Raw genomic sequence first — 20,868 nt, 5'->3', positions numbered from 1 at the left:
TCGTTAGTGTAAATATTCGTTAATTATGTGACTGTTTATCTAATTGTTTAAAGTTCCTCTTTCTCCATATTTTTTTATTTAATTGAGTTACATTATTTGACTATAAAAATTATATCAACTCTCTAAATTTCTTATGAGTGAAAATACTGCTACTCCAATTTTTCGAGTGATTTTTCACTCTTAAAGAGTGAAAATACTGTCACTGTCACTCTTTAAGAGTGAAAAATCACTCGAAATTGAGTGAAAAATCACTCGAAAAATCAGAGTGGCAGTATTTTAACTCTAAGAAATTTAGAGAGAAAGATAATAGGTAGTTAATTTAAAAAAGAACATTTTACTGTTTATTAAAATACATTTTAATTATAAATTTTTAACTTTATTGTACTTTTAGTATAACATTTTATTCGATTATTGAAAATTCAATTATTGAATTATTGAAGATTACTGCACTAAAAATTATTATATGAAAAACTCATTTTATATAATTTCCTTACTATATTATAAAATAGATAATTATTAAACTTTAATTGACAAAAATTATTTATAAAAAACATCACGTATTATCTTAGTTATTACTCGTTTAAAAAACAAGATCTCTTATATTAGTACATATTAAAAATGAAAAGATAAAAGAGTGCTAGGGCCAAGTCCGAACGATTCATGCATATAACTTCAATATTTGAAATCGATGAAGAAGAAGACTGAAGTTAATAGTCCCTTCGAGTTTAAAGGCGTTTATTATTTACAAGCTTAACATTTATAAGCTTCAGAATCCTTTTGCAAAAAGATTTTAACGTTGCTTTTGCAAAAGATTCTTCATACTTTTCAACTCAAAGGCCAAAGATTTTATTTTTATTTACATAGAAAAAACGTGAAATACGTGCGTACATATGTAACACATCAATTTTGTTTCTTCTTCTTCTTCTTCCTCTTCTTCTTGGCATACACACTGAACTTTTAATATTGTATTAAATCATCATACTTCCGTCTTTGTCATATCATCACACGAGATGGTACGCGAAGTACTTTCAAGATATAATCTTGAGATTAGAAAAAACAATTAAAAAAATTAATTTATCAAAGTAATACGAGAAGATTTGACATTATTTTAAAAACGTAACAATTTTTAAGTAAAATAATATATTGTGCATAAGATAATAGTGAGTCTTGTAAAGTAATACTTTTCTTCTCGTACCATCTCGCAATAATTTATTTCAATTATTGAGCATTTATTAGAGTATTATATTATTATTTTTACACATAGAGTTATTTTATAATATCGTTTTATTATTATTATTATTCTTATTATTATTATTATTATTATTATTATTATTATTATTATTATTATTATTATTGTCAGTAATCATGTTAATCGTCGTTTAACTTTACTTGCCTCGTTTCTCCAACAGGATCACATATATTCCATGCTTTCACATTTCGTAAAATGTACATTATTTTGTATTTGTTATTTAATTATCGTGATAATTGTTACGTCATTTGTTAATTTATTATTTAAGATTTTAATAAGATTTTAATAAAATACATGAGACACACATATGTATATATACATATATGTATTTTTATATCGGAATATATAATACATATTTAGTATAACTTAAATAAGTCGTTTAGCTAATTATAAATCGATTCATCGATCAATCACACGTGATGAGTTGATAAATTGTAAAGTACTTGAAGTTCGGTAGCTCATAAATTATCGATATCATCGCGATATCGATTTTCTGCGAAAAATACATTTTGTACAAAGGAAAGTAACACTCGTAATTGTAAAAGACGGTTGTCATAAATTGTTGACAACTTAATCGAAGAGAACACGATTGTTATCGCAACGCTCTTCAGCTTTAAATAAATTATAACATCTATCTGTGACACGCGCATATAAAATTTCTTTCTATGTTTATCGGGTCAACACTAGATCGTTATCATTATGCCAATCAGTCAACCTTATCAAAGTTAATTATTTACGAGAAGATGATTTATAAAAAATAAATTAATAATACTCGCTGTTTAGCACTTATATAAACACTACGTGCCTTTGTTCAATTTTGTATCTATAATTGTTTCAAATGTTGAGTAGTATTATAATTTATTAATAATAAGTCTTATATTTAATTAATTAATTAATTATATCGATAAGACACGGTCGATTTCATGTAATATTTTTCACTTTAGAACTTGACCGTCCACGACGATGTTAATCTGTCTTCCTGTTCGAAATATGTGATGAAATTTGGACTGTATGTTAAAGATTAAGTTACGCTCCAACAAGTATGTACTGTGTTTTAATTAAATAATATGATATGTACTGTCTTATCAAAATATCATCTTCGAGATTGCATATCATTCTGTCGGAAGTCCCAAACTAGTACAAATCTAATCTCACGTTAATGCAATTTGCGAACACATTTCACACGTGAACCAAGTATTGATATATGGCATTGTTTTCGTTTCAATGGCAAAACACATCGAGATGACAGCGACAGGTCTGTTACGTTTTACTTTTCACTGTGAACGTCAAACAAATGCCTTTACATCTTTTATCTCTTTCAATTACGAAATATACGATAAGATCATTACGTATAACGTATGTAGAATAAATACAAGAATTGTTTTGTAACTTCGACTTGTACTCTTCAAATAACTTTCTAGGGATACCTTAAAGCATCACAGAACGTTGCATCCGTTTTGTTTATTTCAATTTCATTTGTATGCTTCAATCTTGTCTCCCTCCGTGTATTTAATATTACCTACTCTTGATAATTATTTGTCAATTGTCCGTATAGGCAATAAAAACGCTTAATTTCTCGAAAACCGGTAGAATTAGAGTCTTCCTAAGAATTAGAGAGAGCGATTCTCTCTCCGACCATTCCTTCCGCCGACTGTAATTCAAATACCTTCTTCTTTCTTGAGAACATATCCTCGATTTCGCGCAGGGTTTTTCCTTTCGTCTCGGGTAGGAACATCAGAATGAATATCGCACCGACCAAAGATACAATCGCGAAGAAGAGAAACACGCCGTGCATCCCCATCTGCGACTCCATATCCGGATACGTCTTAACAGTCGCCGCACTGAAGAGGTAACCTATGGCAACCGTCATACCGGACAGTATATCCTTGACCTTGGATGGAAACACTTCGCCTACCATAGCGAACGGGACTACTAGGTAGCCCAAGGTGCTCGTGAATATATACATCGCCATACAGATCACTGGGACCACTCCACCGTCAGCCATGACAGTTCCATTCTCGGCCAGATATAAGTAGAGTGACAAGCCACCCATGAAGATCGTCATGCCAACGCCGGAAATCATCGATGGTATTCGTCGGCCGAATTTTCGGGATACACCGGCCGTTAAAAGACTGGCTATAAAACGAGCGACGCCTATCAATACTGCTCCGAGATAAGGATTCACCTTAACACCCGACTTTTCCATGATCCCAACAGCGTTATATATAATCACGAAAATCCCGGAGAACTGTTGGAAGAAAAAGTAACTGAGCATTATGCCAAATGGCACTAGCGAGCTCCTTTTCACCAAGTGCTTCAGTATGTTTTGATTCTTCTTCTGTGGCCGCGGTTTCAGTTCGAACAGGACTTCCGCTGGTGCCGGCTGGTCTTTCGGTATTCCACGGAACTTCTTCATAATTTCCAATGCTTCCTCAGGTCGATTCCGATCTCGCAGCCACAAAGGAGATTCGGGCACTATCAGCGCAGTGAGAGCGATTGCACACAGTGGGAATAGAGCGCACAATAAAGCTACCAATCGCCAGTCACTCTTTAACAGAAACAAAAAAAAACAGAATTATGCATTATTATTTGTATAAAAAAATAGTCAAATTAAATCAACAATCACTATCTTACATAATTAAGAGTATAAAATCTTTAAAGCGTTTAATAATCTCAAACACAGATACACTTACTTACATGAACAAACCGATTTTTTCGATACAATTTTATTTTGGAACTTAAACTATTCTCGTGTGAAAACAAGAATTAGGTATTGTGTATTTTGTTACTATTTAAATTGACTATAACTTTTATGTTTTCGACTCTGTCATCGCAACTTTATATATACCGTTGATTTTTTTACAATTTTATTCCGTTGACATGTCTAATCGTAATGTAACTGTCTTTAGATTAAGAATTAGAGTTCTTTTTGTACTTTTATTATTCAAACAAATACATTATGTTTTTTAGATAAATATTGTAATGCTGAAATAAAATAACGTTTTTACTGAAAGAATAATAGATATTGAAATAGAATGATTTTGGCCACTGGAATAACAAGAAAAATATGTTATTTTTTTAGTTTTTGAGTTGCTAAATCTGATTTTAACCTACAAATAATTTTAATTTATTGGAAAAATATTAAAATCCACACAGCTATTAAACATTTTGTGATATAAATTACACAGGCACACAAAAAAAGAAAAGAGGTCTGTCCTTAGGACTCCATTAGTTAATCTCTATGTATTTTACTGAACACGAATCCGATGTCAGAATTGCTCCATCAGCTACCATTTCTTTTTTTTTTATAAAAAAGGTGATCTAAAAGCTTTAAAAATTACAATAATTGCTCTGCACGCGGAAAATGGTGAGTGATGGGACAATTTTGACACCGGATTTGTGTTCAACGGCTCAAAATACATAAAGATATTATGGTCTGGTCCGTGATACAAACCATTTTTTTTGGGGTGGTTGTGCTGTCGCATGCAAAAAAAAAAAAAATAAATCTGTATCACGGACCAGACCATAATATCTTTATGTATTTTGAGCCGTTGAATACAAATCCAGTATCAGAATTGCTCCATCACCCACCATTTTTCGCGTGCAGCGAAATTATTACGATTTTCAAGGTTTTCTAGGACATTTTTTTTATTTAAATACATACAAATTGACTAGTGAGACAGACCACTTTTCTTTTTTTGTGTGCCTGTGTTGTAATTATTTACGAATGTATTAATTTGTGCTTTCCTGCCAGTAAAGCATGATAATACTTTTATCTTCAATAGTTGATGTTTTGCTTAATAGAAAAACAAAACATTGTTAATATCTCAAAACAAAAATTTTCAATGGCAAAACACGTTTGTGTTTTTTAATAAAAGAGTGTTTTTTATTGTGATGCACTCTTTGGGAGTGCAACATTGGTCGCTAGATTGTTAGATGTTGCTTCCATGTAATTATAATAATTTATTGTATTAACCAATGTGATATTTTGTTATTATGCCCGATTTTTTCTAAGATCTACTTAAACACCTATTAAAAATCATTCAGAATGATGCTAATAATAATAACAGTAATTAGAATAAGAATATTTGTTTTACTCATTCATTTTTTAATCAGTGTTTTATTTTTTTATGTACATATTTTTCTGTATATATATTTTAATGATGTATAAATTTCTATTTATTAAAAATATTTTGTGTTATTTTGCTACTGGGAATTGTAAGATTTGCATAAAAAATATTTTTAAATATCAAGATTTACTTTGACCTAAGGCATTTTTCACTTATCATCATTAATTTGTGTTACTTATATATTAATCAATTTTTATTTAATATCATATAATTTACTATAATTTTCTAATTTTATTAACATTTTTATAATAAATAATAAATAATATAAACTTTTAAAACGGCATCTCTTTATTTCTCGAAAATAAAATATTGCATTGTATTAATACTGACATAAACCTGAGCTGTTTATAATGCTTAGATAATTAAAAAAATAAAAATCTATATTTAATTTCATTTATGACTTTTTTGAAATATAAAATCTATTTAAACGAATTTAAAATATCATAATCTTTATATATAGTCGCATTATATTTTGCATCTTGCAATAACACAAGATATTTATATAATCGACAACATAATGATTACATCGAAGTGAAAAGTTACTAGGAATCCTCATATATTATATTGTAATTTATCTTGTAAATATTTTATACATATATCTCTTGTTAAAGAAAATAAAATAATTTCAACAAAAATAAATTTACCTACTAATAATTGTTGAGAAACATAATTTCTTTGCTGCATCAACAAATCTAATTTAGTTGTAAATGTTAAATTTGCATAGCAAACTATAGCTTTACTGGATCAACCAAACCATTTCCTTCCGTGAAAAGAAAAAAAATGCACGCAGTTTTGAGCCCTAATTTCATAAATATTTATTTTTGTTTATGCAAAAATATTAATTATATTTTAATGCATTTTCATATTTTTATATAAAAAATATAAAACAGTATTCGAATGGTTAATAGAAATTTTTATTATTGGCTCAAATGATTTTTAAAATAAAAAATATGTAGTATATTTAATCGCCTGTATGATCCAACACTAGTTCGCGTATCTTTATTGATATTTAATTAAAAAAAGCAATTTATATAATATGCTTGTTAGCACCAAAAGATATTAAATTGCTAGTCAATTTAATTTATAATATTTTGGCGAAAAAACCGTATTTTAAGACTGACCAATTTGTCGGCGCTTAATATAGGCTGGTGATTGTAAATTTAAATGATTAATTATACACGCGAATATATAGTGTTGATTTGTACAGGCAATATTAAATATATATATTTCTTATTTTATAAAACAGTATGTTATAGAAACGGATATTTTACTCAGTTTCCTCTAGCTATATAACTCCGGTATATATCCGATATATGAATGTAATACTGGACCGTATTAAATTGGCCAGTAAATTAATACTTATTTTAAGTATTAAATTACTCCTAATCTACAATTAAGATTTAAGCTTTAAGCCATAAGAAACTGACCAATCACAATCGATTTTTATAAGAATACTCAATTGTGATTGGTCAATTTATTACGACTTAAAGCTTAAATCTTTATTGTAGACAAGGCCTAAGAGCACTGCTGTTAGTACTTTTAATACTGAAAATCAGGAACCCAGACCGAACCGGAATCAGAATCGATATACAATTTATAACCTTATTTTATTATAATTAAAAAAAATTTTTATAATTAAACCACTAAATTATTTTTGGTTTACGATTTTTTTCGGTATACTTTTTCGGTCATTACAATTTATATTTACATAATATTTTTATATTTTATGTTGCTTATTAAAGTTAATAAGAATTCTGTTATTCTGATATTCTGTGTAAAGAAAGAGGATTATTTATTGTTTTTTTATTTTTATCTGTTTTATATTCTATATTTTATTCTTTCCATCATTTTTAATTGCATTTTAAAACTTTTTCTGTTTTCTCTCAATTTTTGTAAGATAAATTTTACAAAGGATGCCAAAAATAGAAAAAAGATTAGAAGGATCGGAAAAAAGTAAATCCAAAAATATTTTTAAAAAGTTGAAGAGAAAGAATAAAAATGTAGAAGAAAAATTATCACTATTTGAAAGTAATATACTTATAAGTATTATTTAATAAATAGGTAATATTATTGTGTAACAAGTTCGTTTTCTTATTGAGTTTTCTAAACGCATAAACAATTTACATATAATAATGTAGAAGATACGTTCACGGTGTATGATCTGTAAGAGCCAATTGTTTCAACTTTTTGATAAACTTATCTATCAGATAAATATGTGTTTGTCTTTATTTATTTAAAAGAATAAAGATAGACACATAGTTACCTAATAGATAAGTTTACTAGGAAATTAAAACTGACTCTCAATCTTGATTACAAGTGAATTATTAATATTTCTTTTATTTCTTTACTTTCGTTTATGTTAACAATTTTATTATTTTGAAATTAATAACTAGTACTTCACATTTATTTATAAATTCTAAATATGTTTTTAAGGTACTTAAAAATTACATTACTTATTAAATAATACATTACTTATTAAATATTAAATAACATTTATTTAATATTTCACTAGTCTTTTTATTATTTTTGTTATATATTTTGTTATATACTTGTATGTTTTCTTTATATGTATATATATATTCTGGATATAAAGACCTATTGCATGCAGTTTGCTTGTTACCCTTTGTTTGCAATTTCGCGAACTGTTGTCTATAACTATTTTTGCTTGTTTTGCTTCTTCTTTTCTTATTTCTCTTATTTATTCTATCGTCTTTTTTTAAAGCAATAAATTTATTACTGGGACAATTCAAATTAATTTCTTCTCCTATATTAAAGTATTTATAAATTATTATTAAATATTGTTAAATATTATTAAATATTAATAATTAATTATTATTATATAATTACTTATTAAATAATATTATTAGAATTGAGAACCGGAACCGTAATAAAAAAAATGTAGTTTAAACGGTTTTGGTTTCTTTTATTTGTCAAAGAAACGAGACTGAAATCGAAATTATTTGCAAATAATTTATTAAACTATAACCAAAATCAAGTCGTAATTTTTATTCGGTCTGAGATCCTGTTCAAAATAAGTAATAATTACTGGCCAATTTATTACCATTTAATATTACATTTTTATAAGGGTATACCTATTAAAAATTTATTTTATTACGTATTATTTGCTCTCTCTCTCTCTCTCTCTCTCTCTCTCTCTCTCTCTCTCTCTCTTTTACTTTCTAGAAAAATAAACAACACAAATAAGAACTTCATATTATTACTAGTATAAAGAAATTAGAAATATGATATATTTACTTTCTCATATTTGAAAAAAACTTAAATTACCTTTGCATATTTTTGCTATATATTTTATTAGGAATGAGACAGCCTCTTATGTGTAGAATGTACGGCATAAATAATTTACAAATAATGTTTATGAATAAAACGTAAAGTGAAATAATAACTATAAAATACATTTACAAAGTTTGTTAGAGAATAAAAATAATAAATATATGTTATAATACCCAGATAACTAAGCGTGAGGTAGCATTTTGAGCAAATTAATGCATTACGCGTGTTATATATTTGCTATACATTTTTCGAGTTAAAAATAAAACACATTACAAATTCAATAACATGATTACTTATACATGCAAAGTTGAGGACATTTCATAATAAGAAGGAAACGGTCAGTAATAATGATGCATTAATTGTTTGCGATATAACAGCAATGAATGATTGGTAACAAATTGATGACACATTGTTATTAATTTGCCGTTGTTAAAAATAGAATTTTTATGAGTTCAACCCAATAAACATAATGCTGTCTCACCTTGTTCCGAGTTAATCTAACATTGGGCCAATGTTGAATCAATATTGAACCAATATTGCTACTTACAATTAGACAAATTGGCTAAATAAGGTAAAGTGTCTTTACAATATTGGGCCAATATTGTGGATATTGCCTTTATATTATTTTCCAATATTATTTTTCAATATTTTCCAATTATTCTCCAATGCTTTGTGCTACTAAGGCTGATTTTAATTCATTTTTCCAATAAATAATTAAAATTTTTTGGTTAAACGTAGATTCAGCAACTATGAGACAATAATTGTTGTTTAATATTAACCTTTTTGTGTATTGTGTATGAAATAGTACTGCTGATAATTTACCGGTAAAATGTATCCGAAGATATAAACAATGAGGACACCGAGAGCAATAGAAATACTGGTCCATGTAACCATCGTGCCTCGCCATTTTGGTCCTGCTATTTCCGCCGCATACACCGTTGTCGGAACCGACGCCATCCCGGTGGATATTCCGGAAATCGACCTTCCAATCAATATCTGCACGTAACTGTTCGACATATAAATAGTCAACCAACCCGCCAATGAGATTAATGATGTCACGAGCAAACTAATCTTCCTTCCTCGCCCCATCACGACACTCGAGAGTAGGCAACCAAGAGGCGTACCCAACGCCGATACGGTAGCTATTGGGCAAATAATAATTTTTGGTAGCGATACGATTACAAAAAATATATTTTTAATAATTCAAAATTGCGAGGAATTTATTGAAGAGATGAATCTTTCAATGACACTAACCCATCCAATTTGCTTGGTTAGCATCGAGTACTAAGTCATTCTTATCTTCTGGCCATCTCATCGCGGGCTCTGCCACGGCGCTGTAACCGAAACCCATTGCTGGACCCAATACCACGACATTAGCACATAAGGCCATCAATATCTGTAAAAAAAGAGATCGCGAATCAGGAAGAAGTCGATGAGTGATATTGTTAAAACCGTGACAAATACGTAACAACAGTAGCAAGGCGAAAAAATCCTAAAGAAAAATATTTGTATTCACAGTGAGGGGTAAATTCTTGGTAAACTTCTTGATGGAGCGTGAAGAAAATTTATAACTAGATTATTTATAGCAGCAAAACGTGACGCGAAAAATATGGTAAACAGATACGCGGGAGGTAACGCAGTTATCATCGTATCATCAAAGGTTAACTAAGCGTATCGAGCAACGAATTTTTTGTCAGAATAATTTTCTTATCGTACGTCAAACGCTGCAGTTATTACACATGCGAATAATGTTAGAACCGGTTTAACGAATGATTGCGGAGACAAAAGAAGGTGCAGCTAGTAATTAAAACGCCTTAAAATTGCGCGATAAAGTTATAGTGTTTTATAATACGTAGTATCCATCGTACATATTTTCAAGATAACTATCTCGGAATGGAAAATCTCATAATGTAGATAGAGTATATCTTATCATGATCTTAAGATTTGGAATTTTGTGGGACGTCAGAGATAATTGATGGATACACATAATGCATTTCTTCATTGTGTTCAAGGATAAATGTTTCTCTTATGCGAGAAATCATGCAGAATCGGAAATTGAAATATTTTACACAGAAAAGAACTTACTTGTCTAAGAATATATTTATTTTTGAAATGTTAAACATTGAATTGAGATTAAACAGATAAATTGTTTACATAAACAATTTTGTTCAGCTTTATAAAAAAATATACTTTTATTATTCAACAATTTTCATAAATTGAAAAGAAAAAATATTCGAAAAAATAGCAGTGTTTCGAAACTTATTGTTAGAATAAAAAATTTTCTATACTATTGTTATCAAAACAATTATAAATATATTGTATAATATTTCTAGATGATTATTATATATCAAATCAAAATATAAACAAAAATATAATATTTTTTGCTTTAAAATTTAAACTTAAAAGGAGGAGGACCGATAAGTCACGATTTCGACCCCCTCTGGATTTTATTGTAAATTATCAGAAACAATTTTTTAATATATACAACATTAAATCGATCTGTTTTCAACCTAAACGGACATGTTCAACATAGTCGTTATCTTGTTTAAATATAGAAATTCGTATTTGTGGATATTTTGTGCAGTACTATACAACTCGCTTGAAAATGGGACTCACGTGAATAAGCACGTACGTTTCGCTGTCATCAATTTTATGTACAAAAATAATTTTATATTACGATGTTCATGATTTTCCAATATAATATCCACAATTTTTAGGTAATACAAAATTCTACGTTTAAACAAAATAACGTTAAACATGTCTGTTTAGGCTGAAAACAGCTTAATTTAGTGTTTTATGTATTAAAAAATTGTTTCTGATAATTTATGAAATCTAGACGGGGCCGAAATCGTGACTTATCGATCCTCCTTAAAAAAGAATAATCACAAAGAAAAATGTGAGATTCTTTAGTACGTCACACAAAATTTAAATTACGCTTCTAAAGAAGCTTGGTGAATTTTTGGGGCTGGACTTATAATTTAGTTAGACTTTTTGACAGACTTTTGGCTGTGTTAATCAGAACGTGAAGTAGCCTGCGCATCGGTGAATAGTGTAAAAGAGAATTTGGTATGAGATAGCAGGTTACCCCACTTTTGTCATTTAAAAATTGTATGGTTAGTAAATTTTAGTTTTTTAATCAAAAATGAATAACATAAAAAAATGTACTCCCATGTTAAAGGTTTTGAATGGGAAGAAATTTTGTTCGATCTCATTCTGATTTCATTCCAATTTAGAGAATGATATGGTCTCTTAGTACCAGACTAAGGTTTTAAATTTTTTCATAAATTAAACATTTTATTATATTTACTTTTTCAAAAAAACATTAATATACCTTAGCCTTAAAGTACACTTATTTCTCTTTAAATGTTATTTATATTTTTTACTCTACTTTATTTTTTAAGAAATTCGAGTTAATAATTATTAAACATTTTTGTAAAAAAGATTTTTGCACATTTTAAAATTAATCCCTAAATAGATTTTTCAGTTTATTTTTCTGACAAAAAACAACATGTTTATAGATCATCGTTTTCTTTATTAAAAAATTAAAAAATGCACTATTTAACTATTAATTTGCTGCTGATAGAAAAACTTGAGACATTCGAGAAGTTTGGAATAATATATTATTTCACTTTATATTTTGGGATAATATATTATTTCGCTTATACAGATATACAAAATCGTATGTATCTTCTAGGATTAAATTACATATAAGCAAAATTATTTTTGTTTAATATATAAGCAAGAATATAATTTCTAATTTTAGAAGAAAATGATTGTCGAATATATCAGTTTCAATTTGGTATTATAATGCCTTTTCTGTGTAAAAATATTATTACTTTGTGTACAAAATTGAGAAACGTACTTCGTCGATAGATCAGCTATGTCAGAAGAAATGCAAATCCAGATAAACATAGAAAATCAAATTAAAAATTAAAATAAGCGAAGTCTTTTTCGTACAAAATTAATATATTCATCGGCGTTGCTCATAATATCAAATACATAACTAAGAACTGCAAGAATTAACGCAACAATGCAAATACTTCTTTGCAATTGATAAAATCACTTGTGAGTAAACGTTTACGTAAACGTTTCTCAACGATCTACATAATTTATTATGGAAAGAACCAAATTGATTAAGACATATATCTGTTTTACTACACATCCTGTTTTTATTTCATCATTTCATTTACATTTCCTCTTCTACTATTTATTACATCTTAATTCCATGATCGTTCGATATTACGTTCGATAGTAAAGCAAAGAGCTCACGATGAATGAACTCGGATGTCATCCAAGATATAATATCTTAAATATTACAAAGAAAAAAAGATTGTAATATCTATTGTGAAATCGTGCACGCATCTTAATTGCCAAGACACACGCGTATTCAGTGATTGCGTTGTTTACGAGAACCATTTGTTTTTATTAAAGTAGATTGATGAGGTAATAATTGCAATTTTATCGGCAAAACACTCATTATTCCCAGAAATAATTTAAGTCAACGCGATTTAATAACCAATATGTGATATTATTATTAACGAATGCTACATAGGTTGAATTTATTTCAGATTTGTCGTTTGTACAAAGTAATTAATTGAAAAAAGAATTATACGCGATATATCTATTTTTACAAACGTGCAAGAGTTTACTTACTTGATAAGTTGTTCCGGCTCGCTCCCATTTTTTTTCTTCGGTGACGCCGGGTTCCATCTGCAAAAAAGAAGATTGATTGAGTTTTATTCCTTGCTGCATTTCCGTGACACATATACATAATTTTTAAAGCTAAAATACATTTTAAATTGAAACACGTCAGAACTGGCCTTTGTGTTGTGTTTCTATTTTGCAATTATAATGCACGATCTACATACATTTAATAATAAAGAGAAAAATTGACAGGTTTAACGAATTTTAATACAGTTAAACGATTCTTTTATGCAACAAAAGGTATGTTCAACAGAAACGCATATTAATGTTTCTCATAATATAACTTATCGAATTGTTTGACAGTGTTAGGAAGTGAAGACTAAAAGTTACTAAACTTGTCGATACTAAACTTGTTGAATTCCGATTCGTTATCACGAGTCAGAGAATGACTAACGATATTCAAAGATAGATCTCTAGACTTAAAGAGAAGATGAACAGAAAATCCAGGGAAAAGACCTGACAAACATAATCATGATAAGCTTTCCAGAATGAATAATGATTGTGTCGTGGAAAGAACTTGAAAGCAGAAAAAAAAATTTTAGCAAGTTCTTAGCATAAATATTTTCATACAAACATTTGTCTTCTAGCAGTAAATCTGTGATTCAAGAGAGGATTCGAACTTAGAATGTTTTTAAACAGAAAAAAAAGGTTTATAGAAATACGATGATTTTAAAAGATGTATAAAACATTTAGGAAGAAGATATACATTTTACAAACATAATGATACATGAACACGAAATTCGGTTTGTAGTTGCTGGAAATATCTACATACCTTAATCTCCACGCACTCCGATATGCGCCCACCCGCACTGATGTTACCATCGACTTGTTCACTCACATTATTAACATGCTTATTTACGTTATTAATATCTTTTTGTTCATTCGTATTGTTAACGTTTATTTGTCCATTTGCATTAACAACGTCCGTTTGTCCGTTCGCGTTATTAATTGACGTATTCATCATGGCGACTTTTTCTCCTTAATATATTGCTTTCAATTAATCGCGTCAATTAAATAAAAATATAACGACAATAATCTATGTGATGACTTTTCCGTCACTAAACGTGTGCAATTTTAGAGAAAAACGTCGGTTTAAAAAAAATTTTCTTCATCACACACAGAGCCACTTCTTTTCACTTTCCCTCCTTTGCGATTGAATCCCTTATATGTTTCTACAATACTTGATTCCGGAATTTATATTTATACTTGATAATAAACTCGATATCATATCGCAAAGTACTTTCAAATCATCATCATTCATTGATTGCTACGTCTATTTAAAAGATACGAAAGCGTGTGGCGGAATTCGACTCTACCGAGGAGATGCGAAGGAGCGCCGAATGACTCGTATTAAATTATAATCACGGCCCGTTCAAATTGGCCGTGAATTTTTAAATGCAAAACCGCGTCCTCCTTATTGTCAGCCTTTTTCGTGCAGATATAATATCGCCGTATGTACATACAATAAATACCAATTTGCATCGAGTTGTTTATTCTGCTCAACCGTCTGTTCGTGTATTATTGTTCGCTCGATAGCGTTTGTCGGGAAATTGCGATCCGTTCGCTCGTTCGAGATTGCGCCTTTGAGCTTTGCAAACGTGTCTAATCTACGACGTCGATTTTATTGTTTCAAGCAATGCCTCTGATATTCACAACGCTGCGGTTTCCGACGTGTCTTATCTTCAGATCTGAGAAAGTATATTACGCGTGGAATGCCCGCAAATTCAGCGGACGTCTTCGCCGTAATAAGAGTCTGAGAGATTTTAATTGATGTGTCAAAAGTCGTTTCTACGTCATACGTTATTCTCTTTAAATAAATATTCGGGGATACTTTCTTTGGATGGATATGCCGCGGGAAAGTTTCCGTCCGATGTATTGCGATATTCGCGGGAGCGAATCTCTCGATTAACGCGAGATGTAAATCTTCCGAGGTCTGTAGCCGCGGTTGTGATCAGCGCTAACTGGGAACTCGTTATTGACTGAGAGCGATGCACGGAATTTATCTGCTGCACCCGGCGCGTTTTTCCACTCCGGACCATTCGCGTCGCATGATCCGTTCCGTATCGCCAGGCGATGCTTGCGCGAATGTCAAATATACATCCAGCGTTACATTTCTATTACCGGGAACTTTGTACTGATAAGGAGACGATTACGTAAGAAGACAATCGAAAAAATCACTGATAATTGACGGGTCGCAAATCGACGTGGTGATGTTTAGTCAGACAGAGTAATTAACAATAATAGTGGTATCAATGGTAAGAACGTAATTTATTACAACGTCGTAATGTCGCATTCTAGTGGGGGAAAGAAGAACAAAAATGCATTATTTAGTTATATTAAAGAGAACAAGAGTATATGGTTGAATTAAGCAGGGGTAGTAACTAGTTAAGAAATTGAAAATTAATAATAAAATGAAAAACTATAACTAATATTATAATTTAATTTATAAGTAAAATATTAAATAAGGTACCTGTACCCAATATGCCCTCCTCTAAGCTTTGAAGATTTTTCTAATTTTTTTATGAATACGAAATTGAAAAATAAGGGTCAGATTTAAAATAAGAAATATTTCTGAAACTAAAAATAAATATATGAAATATTTTCAATTATTTATATAAGTATAGTAAAAATTTAAGAAAAAGATAGCGCTTGGGCTATGTTGATTACATATATAGCCAATGTGGCCCAGCTATGTATTCTTCTTTTTTTTATAAATATTTTTAAAAAAATACGAAATAACAGAATCAACATGTTTAAGCATTTATTAACATACTCATGGAAAAAGTTACACATACAGCTATTCATTAAACAATGAAACTGTGCTTATTTACAAAGAGCGTTATCTTAAATTTTACCTGTCAATTAATTAGCTTCAATTAATTAGAGAAAGACAAGAAATACAAATCAAAAATTAAACATTAAACAAAGAAACAGAACCTTAGCTTTCTTATATATTAATAAGATATATTGTTTTAGTAGTGTCCCTGGTCATAATGGTTTTACAATACAAAAAACTTTCTTTCTTTAATTATAAACAAGATGTTTTAATAAAAACCTCAAATAAATACAGGGTTGAAAAGCATAAATAAAGAGCTACAATAATATGAATTGTGGATATTTATAATTGTTACATGATAGTTACACAAAGCAAAAACTTACTTCTGAAATTTTAGATTCAGAAAAACACAATTTTAATAAAATGTGATTACAAGCCATAAAAAGGAGATATTGAGCAGTTAACTAACATAAATACATAATACTTCCTGAACGATGTATTAGCGTTATCAATAAAATTCATTATGTAACTATTTGAAAATGGGAGTGAGCCAAATTGGATACATGGCCATATTAGGTACTTTATATTTAATGATCGGTATTGTAATTATATTGGTAATCCGACTTAAATAAATTAGATGGTTTTTTTATTTAATATAAATAAAGCTTTTCAAAATTAGCTTTTACTTTAACTTGAGTTAAATTAGTCTTAACGTAACTTTAACTGAGTTAGACTTTTATTTATGTAACTTGTTACTTAACTGAATTAATATAATAATCCATTAACTTTAATTTAATTTAGTTAACAAATATATTAACTTACTCAATTCTGGAATTAAGCAATTTATTTTTTAATAATTAATTAATTTTAAAACCTCTTCTATATATAACTTTATACATCAGTAATTTTATATGAGTTACATTTTAATAAATACACGAAATATTGAATGCTGATACGTATAATTATTCGAGTCTGGTTAAGATAAAAATATCTTTCTTATTTGAATTAATCAATAATAAATGATCGGGAACACCGAGCGCGTTAATTAAAATTGCATATTTACTTCGTATATTGTTTAGTTGTAGTAAATAAAATTTATAATTTATAATTTATGCGTTGATATAATCGCGCACGACATGAATACTTAAGCTGAAACATCTGTTTACTGAATTCAGTCAAATCGAAAGGCTGATCAGAGTGAGACTTCTTATATATGAAAACTACAACTATACAGTTTTACGCTTCGATTGATTCTGCGCTATAAATTTATTGTGTGACTTCTAAATTCTTTCCGGTCTTATTTGCGCTACAGTCGTCTTGACATTGGCTTGCGTAACTTCCTCGAACAAGATATACATATATTATAACTATTACAACATAATTTTTATCATGATCACTCCGTTAATTTATCGTTAATTCCCAAGACAGGCACCCATTAAGAGATACATTTTTTAGCAATTAAATTATACGTATCTGTAAATTATTTATGCATATATAATAATCATTATGCCATCATGAAGCATAAACAAGTTAAAAAGGAATTCTAAGTCTTCTCCATATTCACCTTTAAATAAAAATTATAGGGTACATAAGAACATTTAATTTTTTTACACTATACAGAAAAAATTTAATTCTATTTTTTTACATTTGTATATAATATATATATCATTTAATTCATTATTACAATGTTTCAAATATCCTAAGCAATAAGAAACGATATTTATATTAATTAGAAGAAGAATAACTAACATATGACATCTCGCCCGCGTGTGTACGCATCGTTTTCGGTATCTCCTACAAGTGACAGTATCGCTACTATCACGAGACATCATAAGCAAACAAGTGTCAACACTTGCAAAACAGATCTCAATACAGTTGCAAACGTAATTAACGCGAGATGTAATTTCAGAGATGAATTTCGGAGACGTTTGTACGAGCAGTATTATATAATTAAAGACTTTTATAGATAAGTTTAATAAATTTATGAGAACTGTTTATTTTTCTGAGCCTATTTAATTCGACAATGACCTTTAATATTGTCGTTGCACATATCGCAATTCATTAATTTTTATAGACGCTTTAATATAGTAAACATTTTCTTTCAATAATGACGCGCAAATATCTTTAAAGTATGTAGATCTTATATCTCAAAGAAATTGAAATCTAAGATTTAAAGAATTTATTAAATTTAATGTCTTTTTACACAAGTTTGTACATTTATTATCGTTTATAAATTGAGGAACGTATAGGATTTTCTTGCATTTCACAAAAAGTAAGATTAAAAAAAGTTAAAATTTTTTAAAAAATTTGTTATTTCAAACACATTAGAATAAAATTTTTTTATTTTCTTTATTATTTTATAAACACTTTTTGATTTTAAAGTTGAAAACCGTTTTGTAAAAATGTAAATAAGAAATTCAATATTATTGCAAAAAAATATCGCATCATTTTTTAAGAATTAAAAAAAATTATTTTAAAGTTTAATAAAAAACTTACTTTAAAATATTTTTTATTAATTTTTTTCTGATGATATTTCATCAAGCTACAATCAAAGTAAAAGAAAAAAAATATTGTAAAAAATACCAGTCTTTAATTCTATATAAATAGAAACAAACAAAAAAAACAAATTTGTTCTTATCTCTCCTCTTTAAAACGCATTTTTGAAAATAGCTCTACGGTTTTTTTTCGTTAAAATATTTAAATGGTTCATAAGTGCGCAAAAATTTCTAAATTTATGAAGAATAGTGCATGTTAAAAGTATATATTGTGATATATGTATACTATTCAATATTTGGTTACAAATGTTACACTTCTAAGTATTATATTTATCTTGGTGTATCTAAAAATAATTAATATACTCTTTTTAAAGCATAGTTAATGCGTCTTAAAATTTGAAATGCAAAAAGCCTTGTGCGTCACTAGAGAATACATTTTAACAATGACTGTGCTAATACAGTTTAATTATAATAAAAGAACGTTATGAAAGATGCGTATGGTTCATGGCTTTGAATCATCTATTAACCCAACGATATTGTGTTAATACTAGGGATCACACGCATACGACTTAAAAGCGATTAAACACAACTCATTGTCAGTATAAGACAGTAAGCCCGTACGTAATACAGCATGAGAGAGTTATCACGGAACTCTTAGCTCTTGCGTAAGAGGATTAAATCGTCACTACGATATCTCGTGCACGTCATGACGCGCCGATTTCCGAGGCCAATCGACAATACCATTCGTTCCTGAGACCGTTCGATTCTTAGTGAGATGGAAAATCGGTGCAATATTCAACTGCGCTTCAAACTCTACGGTTGAAAATGCAATAAAAGTCGACGTTGATTCGCAGAAAACGACGTACTGCTGTTATTACATCTAATCAAAAGAGTATTAGATTTCATTATCACTTACAAGCGTGAGATTATTAGATCCCATTATCGCTTATAATCGAGATTATTAAATCGTAATAATCACAATAAGTAGCGTGGAAAAAATTAAACTACGATGCCGATTCCGAGTCTGCTACGATATTTTCATTTGATTATACACACGTGTAGCATGTATTATATTTAAGCCTTATTTGAACATTTATTTATTAAGTTTCTTTTGGCGATTTACAATTTCTAATAGAATTTAGGGAAAAATTATGTGTTTTGCAGTAAATTAAAATTGGTGATTTAAATATATCATATAAGATCGTTGCTTTTCTCTTAGACCCGTTGCATACAATTTTTACTCAAAAAATTTTTTTGCTGATATACATATACAGATTTTTTGATATTACAACCAAAATGTATCGCTAATTTTTGTATCTGCTAGAATTTTGGCTGTCACGTATAGAATTTGGAAATTCTGCTTCTATCAGCTAAATTGATTAGATGCAATACATATACATGTCACAGTATTTGCTAATTATTTATCTACTTCAGCTAGATTTTACAGACATAATTTTTGTTAAAATTGCAATTTCATTTTTTTAGTGTTAAACTTACTTTCTGGTTTAACTTGCTTTCTCTGCCTTCTTTTAATTTTAGAATTGGAGAAAGATGAAAGTAAGTTAAACAATTTAAAGATAAGTTAGGTTGTTTACAAGAAGATAAATATTTTATATTAATTTTACGTTTTAGTTTAAGAACATCTTAATAAAAGCTAGGTATGTATAAGTTAATTTTCTGATCAGAGGTACAATAACTTATCGAAGTACACTTGGCCATGTTATAAAACGGTGGAAGTGGGTTACGGCGAAAGGTACGTTGAATGAAATGGCTACCTGAATGAAACGGCTGCATTCCTCGTCGGGAGAAGACATTTCGCCAGATGCCAGTGCGTTTGCGCAGCAAAACTGAAACCACCACTTGTGCACTAATTTTGCTGAACTAGAAATTTACACGTTAATGAAACACACGTGTGCTGTTTCTTAACAGCCCATTAGCAACTTTATGTTCTTTTCACAAGATCTATTGGACACACCACGCTCTATTCATTGATAAAGAATACACAGTGATACGTTCACTATATATGTCGATAACCGATTCTTTTCTCCAGGAATGAAAACATTCGCTTTAAAACAGCACTTGAAAATTAAATACCTCGCGACAATTCGTTATCGCTACTTCTCAGTATTATCGATTACAGATTAAAATATGCATCAGCTTCAAAATCATCCGGATTGTCTTGTGATTTCTCTGATGAAAGCGCGCATCAAAACTGACTTGTTT

At 29.0% G+C, this 20,868-nt stretch overlaps 1 protein-coding gene across 3 annotated transcripts; it reads right to left on the bottom strand.

Annotated features, from left to right (window-relative positions):
- Window positions 1-1,491: 1,491 nt before the first annotated feature.
- LOC105835342 (facilitated trehalose transporter Tret1-2 homolog) lies at window positions 1,492-20,868 on the bottom strand. Of its 3 annotated transcripts, none has more exons than XM_012678525.3 (5): window positions 20,421-20,867; window positions 13,324-13,380; window positions 9,925-10,066; window positions 9,493-9,812; window positions 1,492-3,797 (listed from the first exon to the last, which is right to left on the bottom strand). In XM_012678525.3, the coding sequence occupies exons 1-5, from the start codon at window positions 20,457-20,459 to the stop codon at window positions 2,853-2,855; spliced, it is 1,503 nt and encodes a 500-aa protein (XP_012533979.1). In that variant the 5' UTR covers window positions 20,460-20,867; the 3' UTR covers window positions 1,492-2,852. The 3 variants fall into 3 exon arrangements, with proteins under 3 accessions (XP_012533979.1, XP_012533970.1, XP_036147786.1); XM_012678516.3 differs by lacking the exon at window positions 20,421-20,867 and adding an exon at window positions 14,147-15,467; XM_036291893.1 differs by lacking the exon at window positions 13,324-13,380 and having other exon boundaries at window positions 20,421-20,868.

The sequence above is a fragment of the Monomorium pharaonis genome, chromosome 9 (genome assembly GCF_013373865.1).
Source record: "Monomorium pharaonis isolate MP-MQ-018 chromosome 9, ASM1337386v2, whole genome shotgun sequence".
NCBI lineage: Eukaryota > Metazoa > Arthropoda > Insecta > Hymenoptera > Formicidae > Monomorium > Monomorium pharaonis.
The sequence above is the reverse complement of the archived record's forward strand: the minus strand, read 5'-3'. Positions and strand labels throughout refer to the sequence as shown.

Excerpts from the sequence above, each read along its gene's own strand:
- LOC105835342 (XM_012678516.3), bottom strand. The coding sequence starts at position 14,338 with ATGATGAATACGTCAATTAATAACGCGAACGGACAAACGGACGTTGTT. Across the intron at positions 10,067-13,323 it reads GAGCCGGAACAACTTATCAA|ATATTGATGGCCTTATGTGC; the intron begins GTAAGTAAACTC and ends CTTTTTTTACAG. Across the intron at positions 9,813-9,924 it reads TAACCAAGCAAATTGGATGG|CTACCGTATCGGCGTTGGGT; the intron begins GTTAGTGTCATT and ends TTTGCCCAATAG.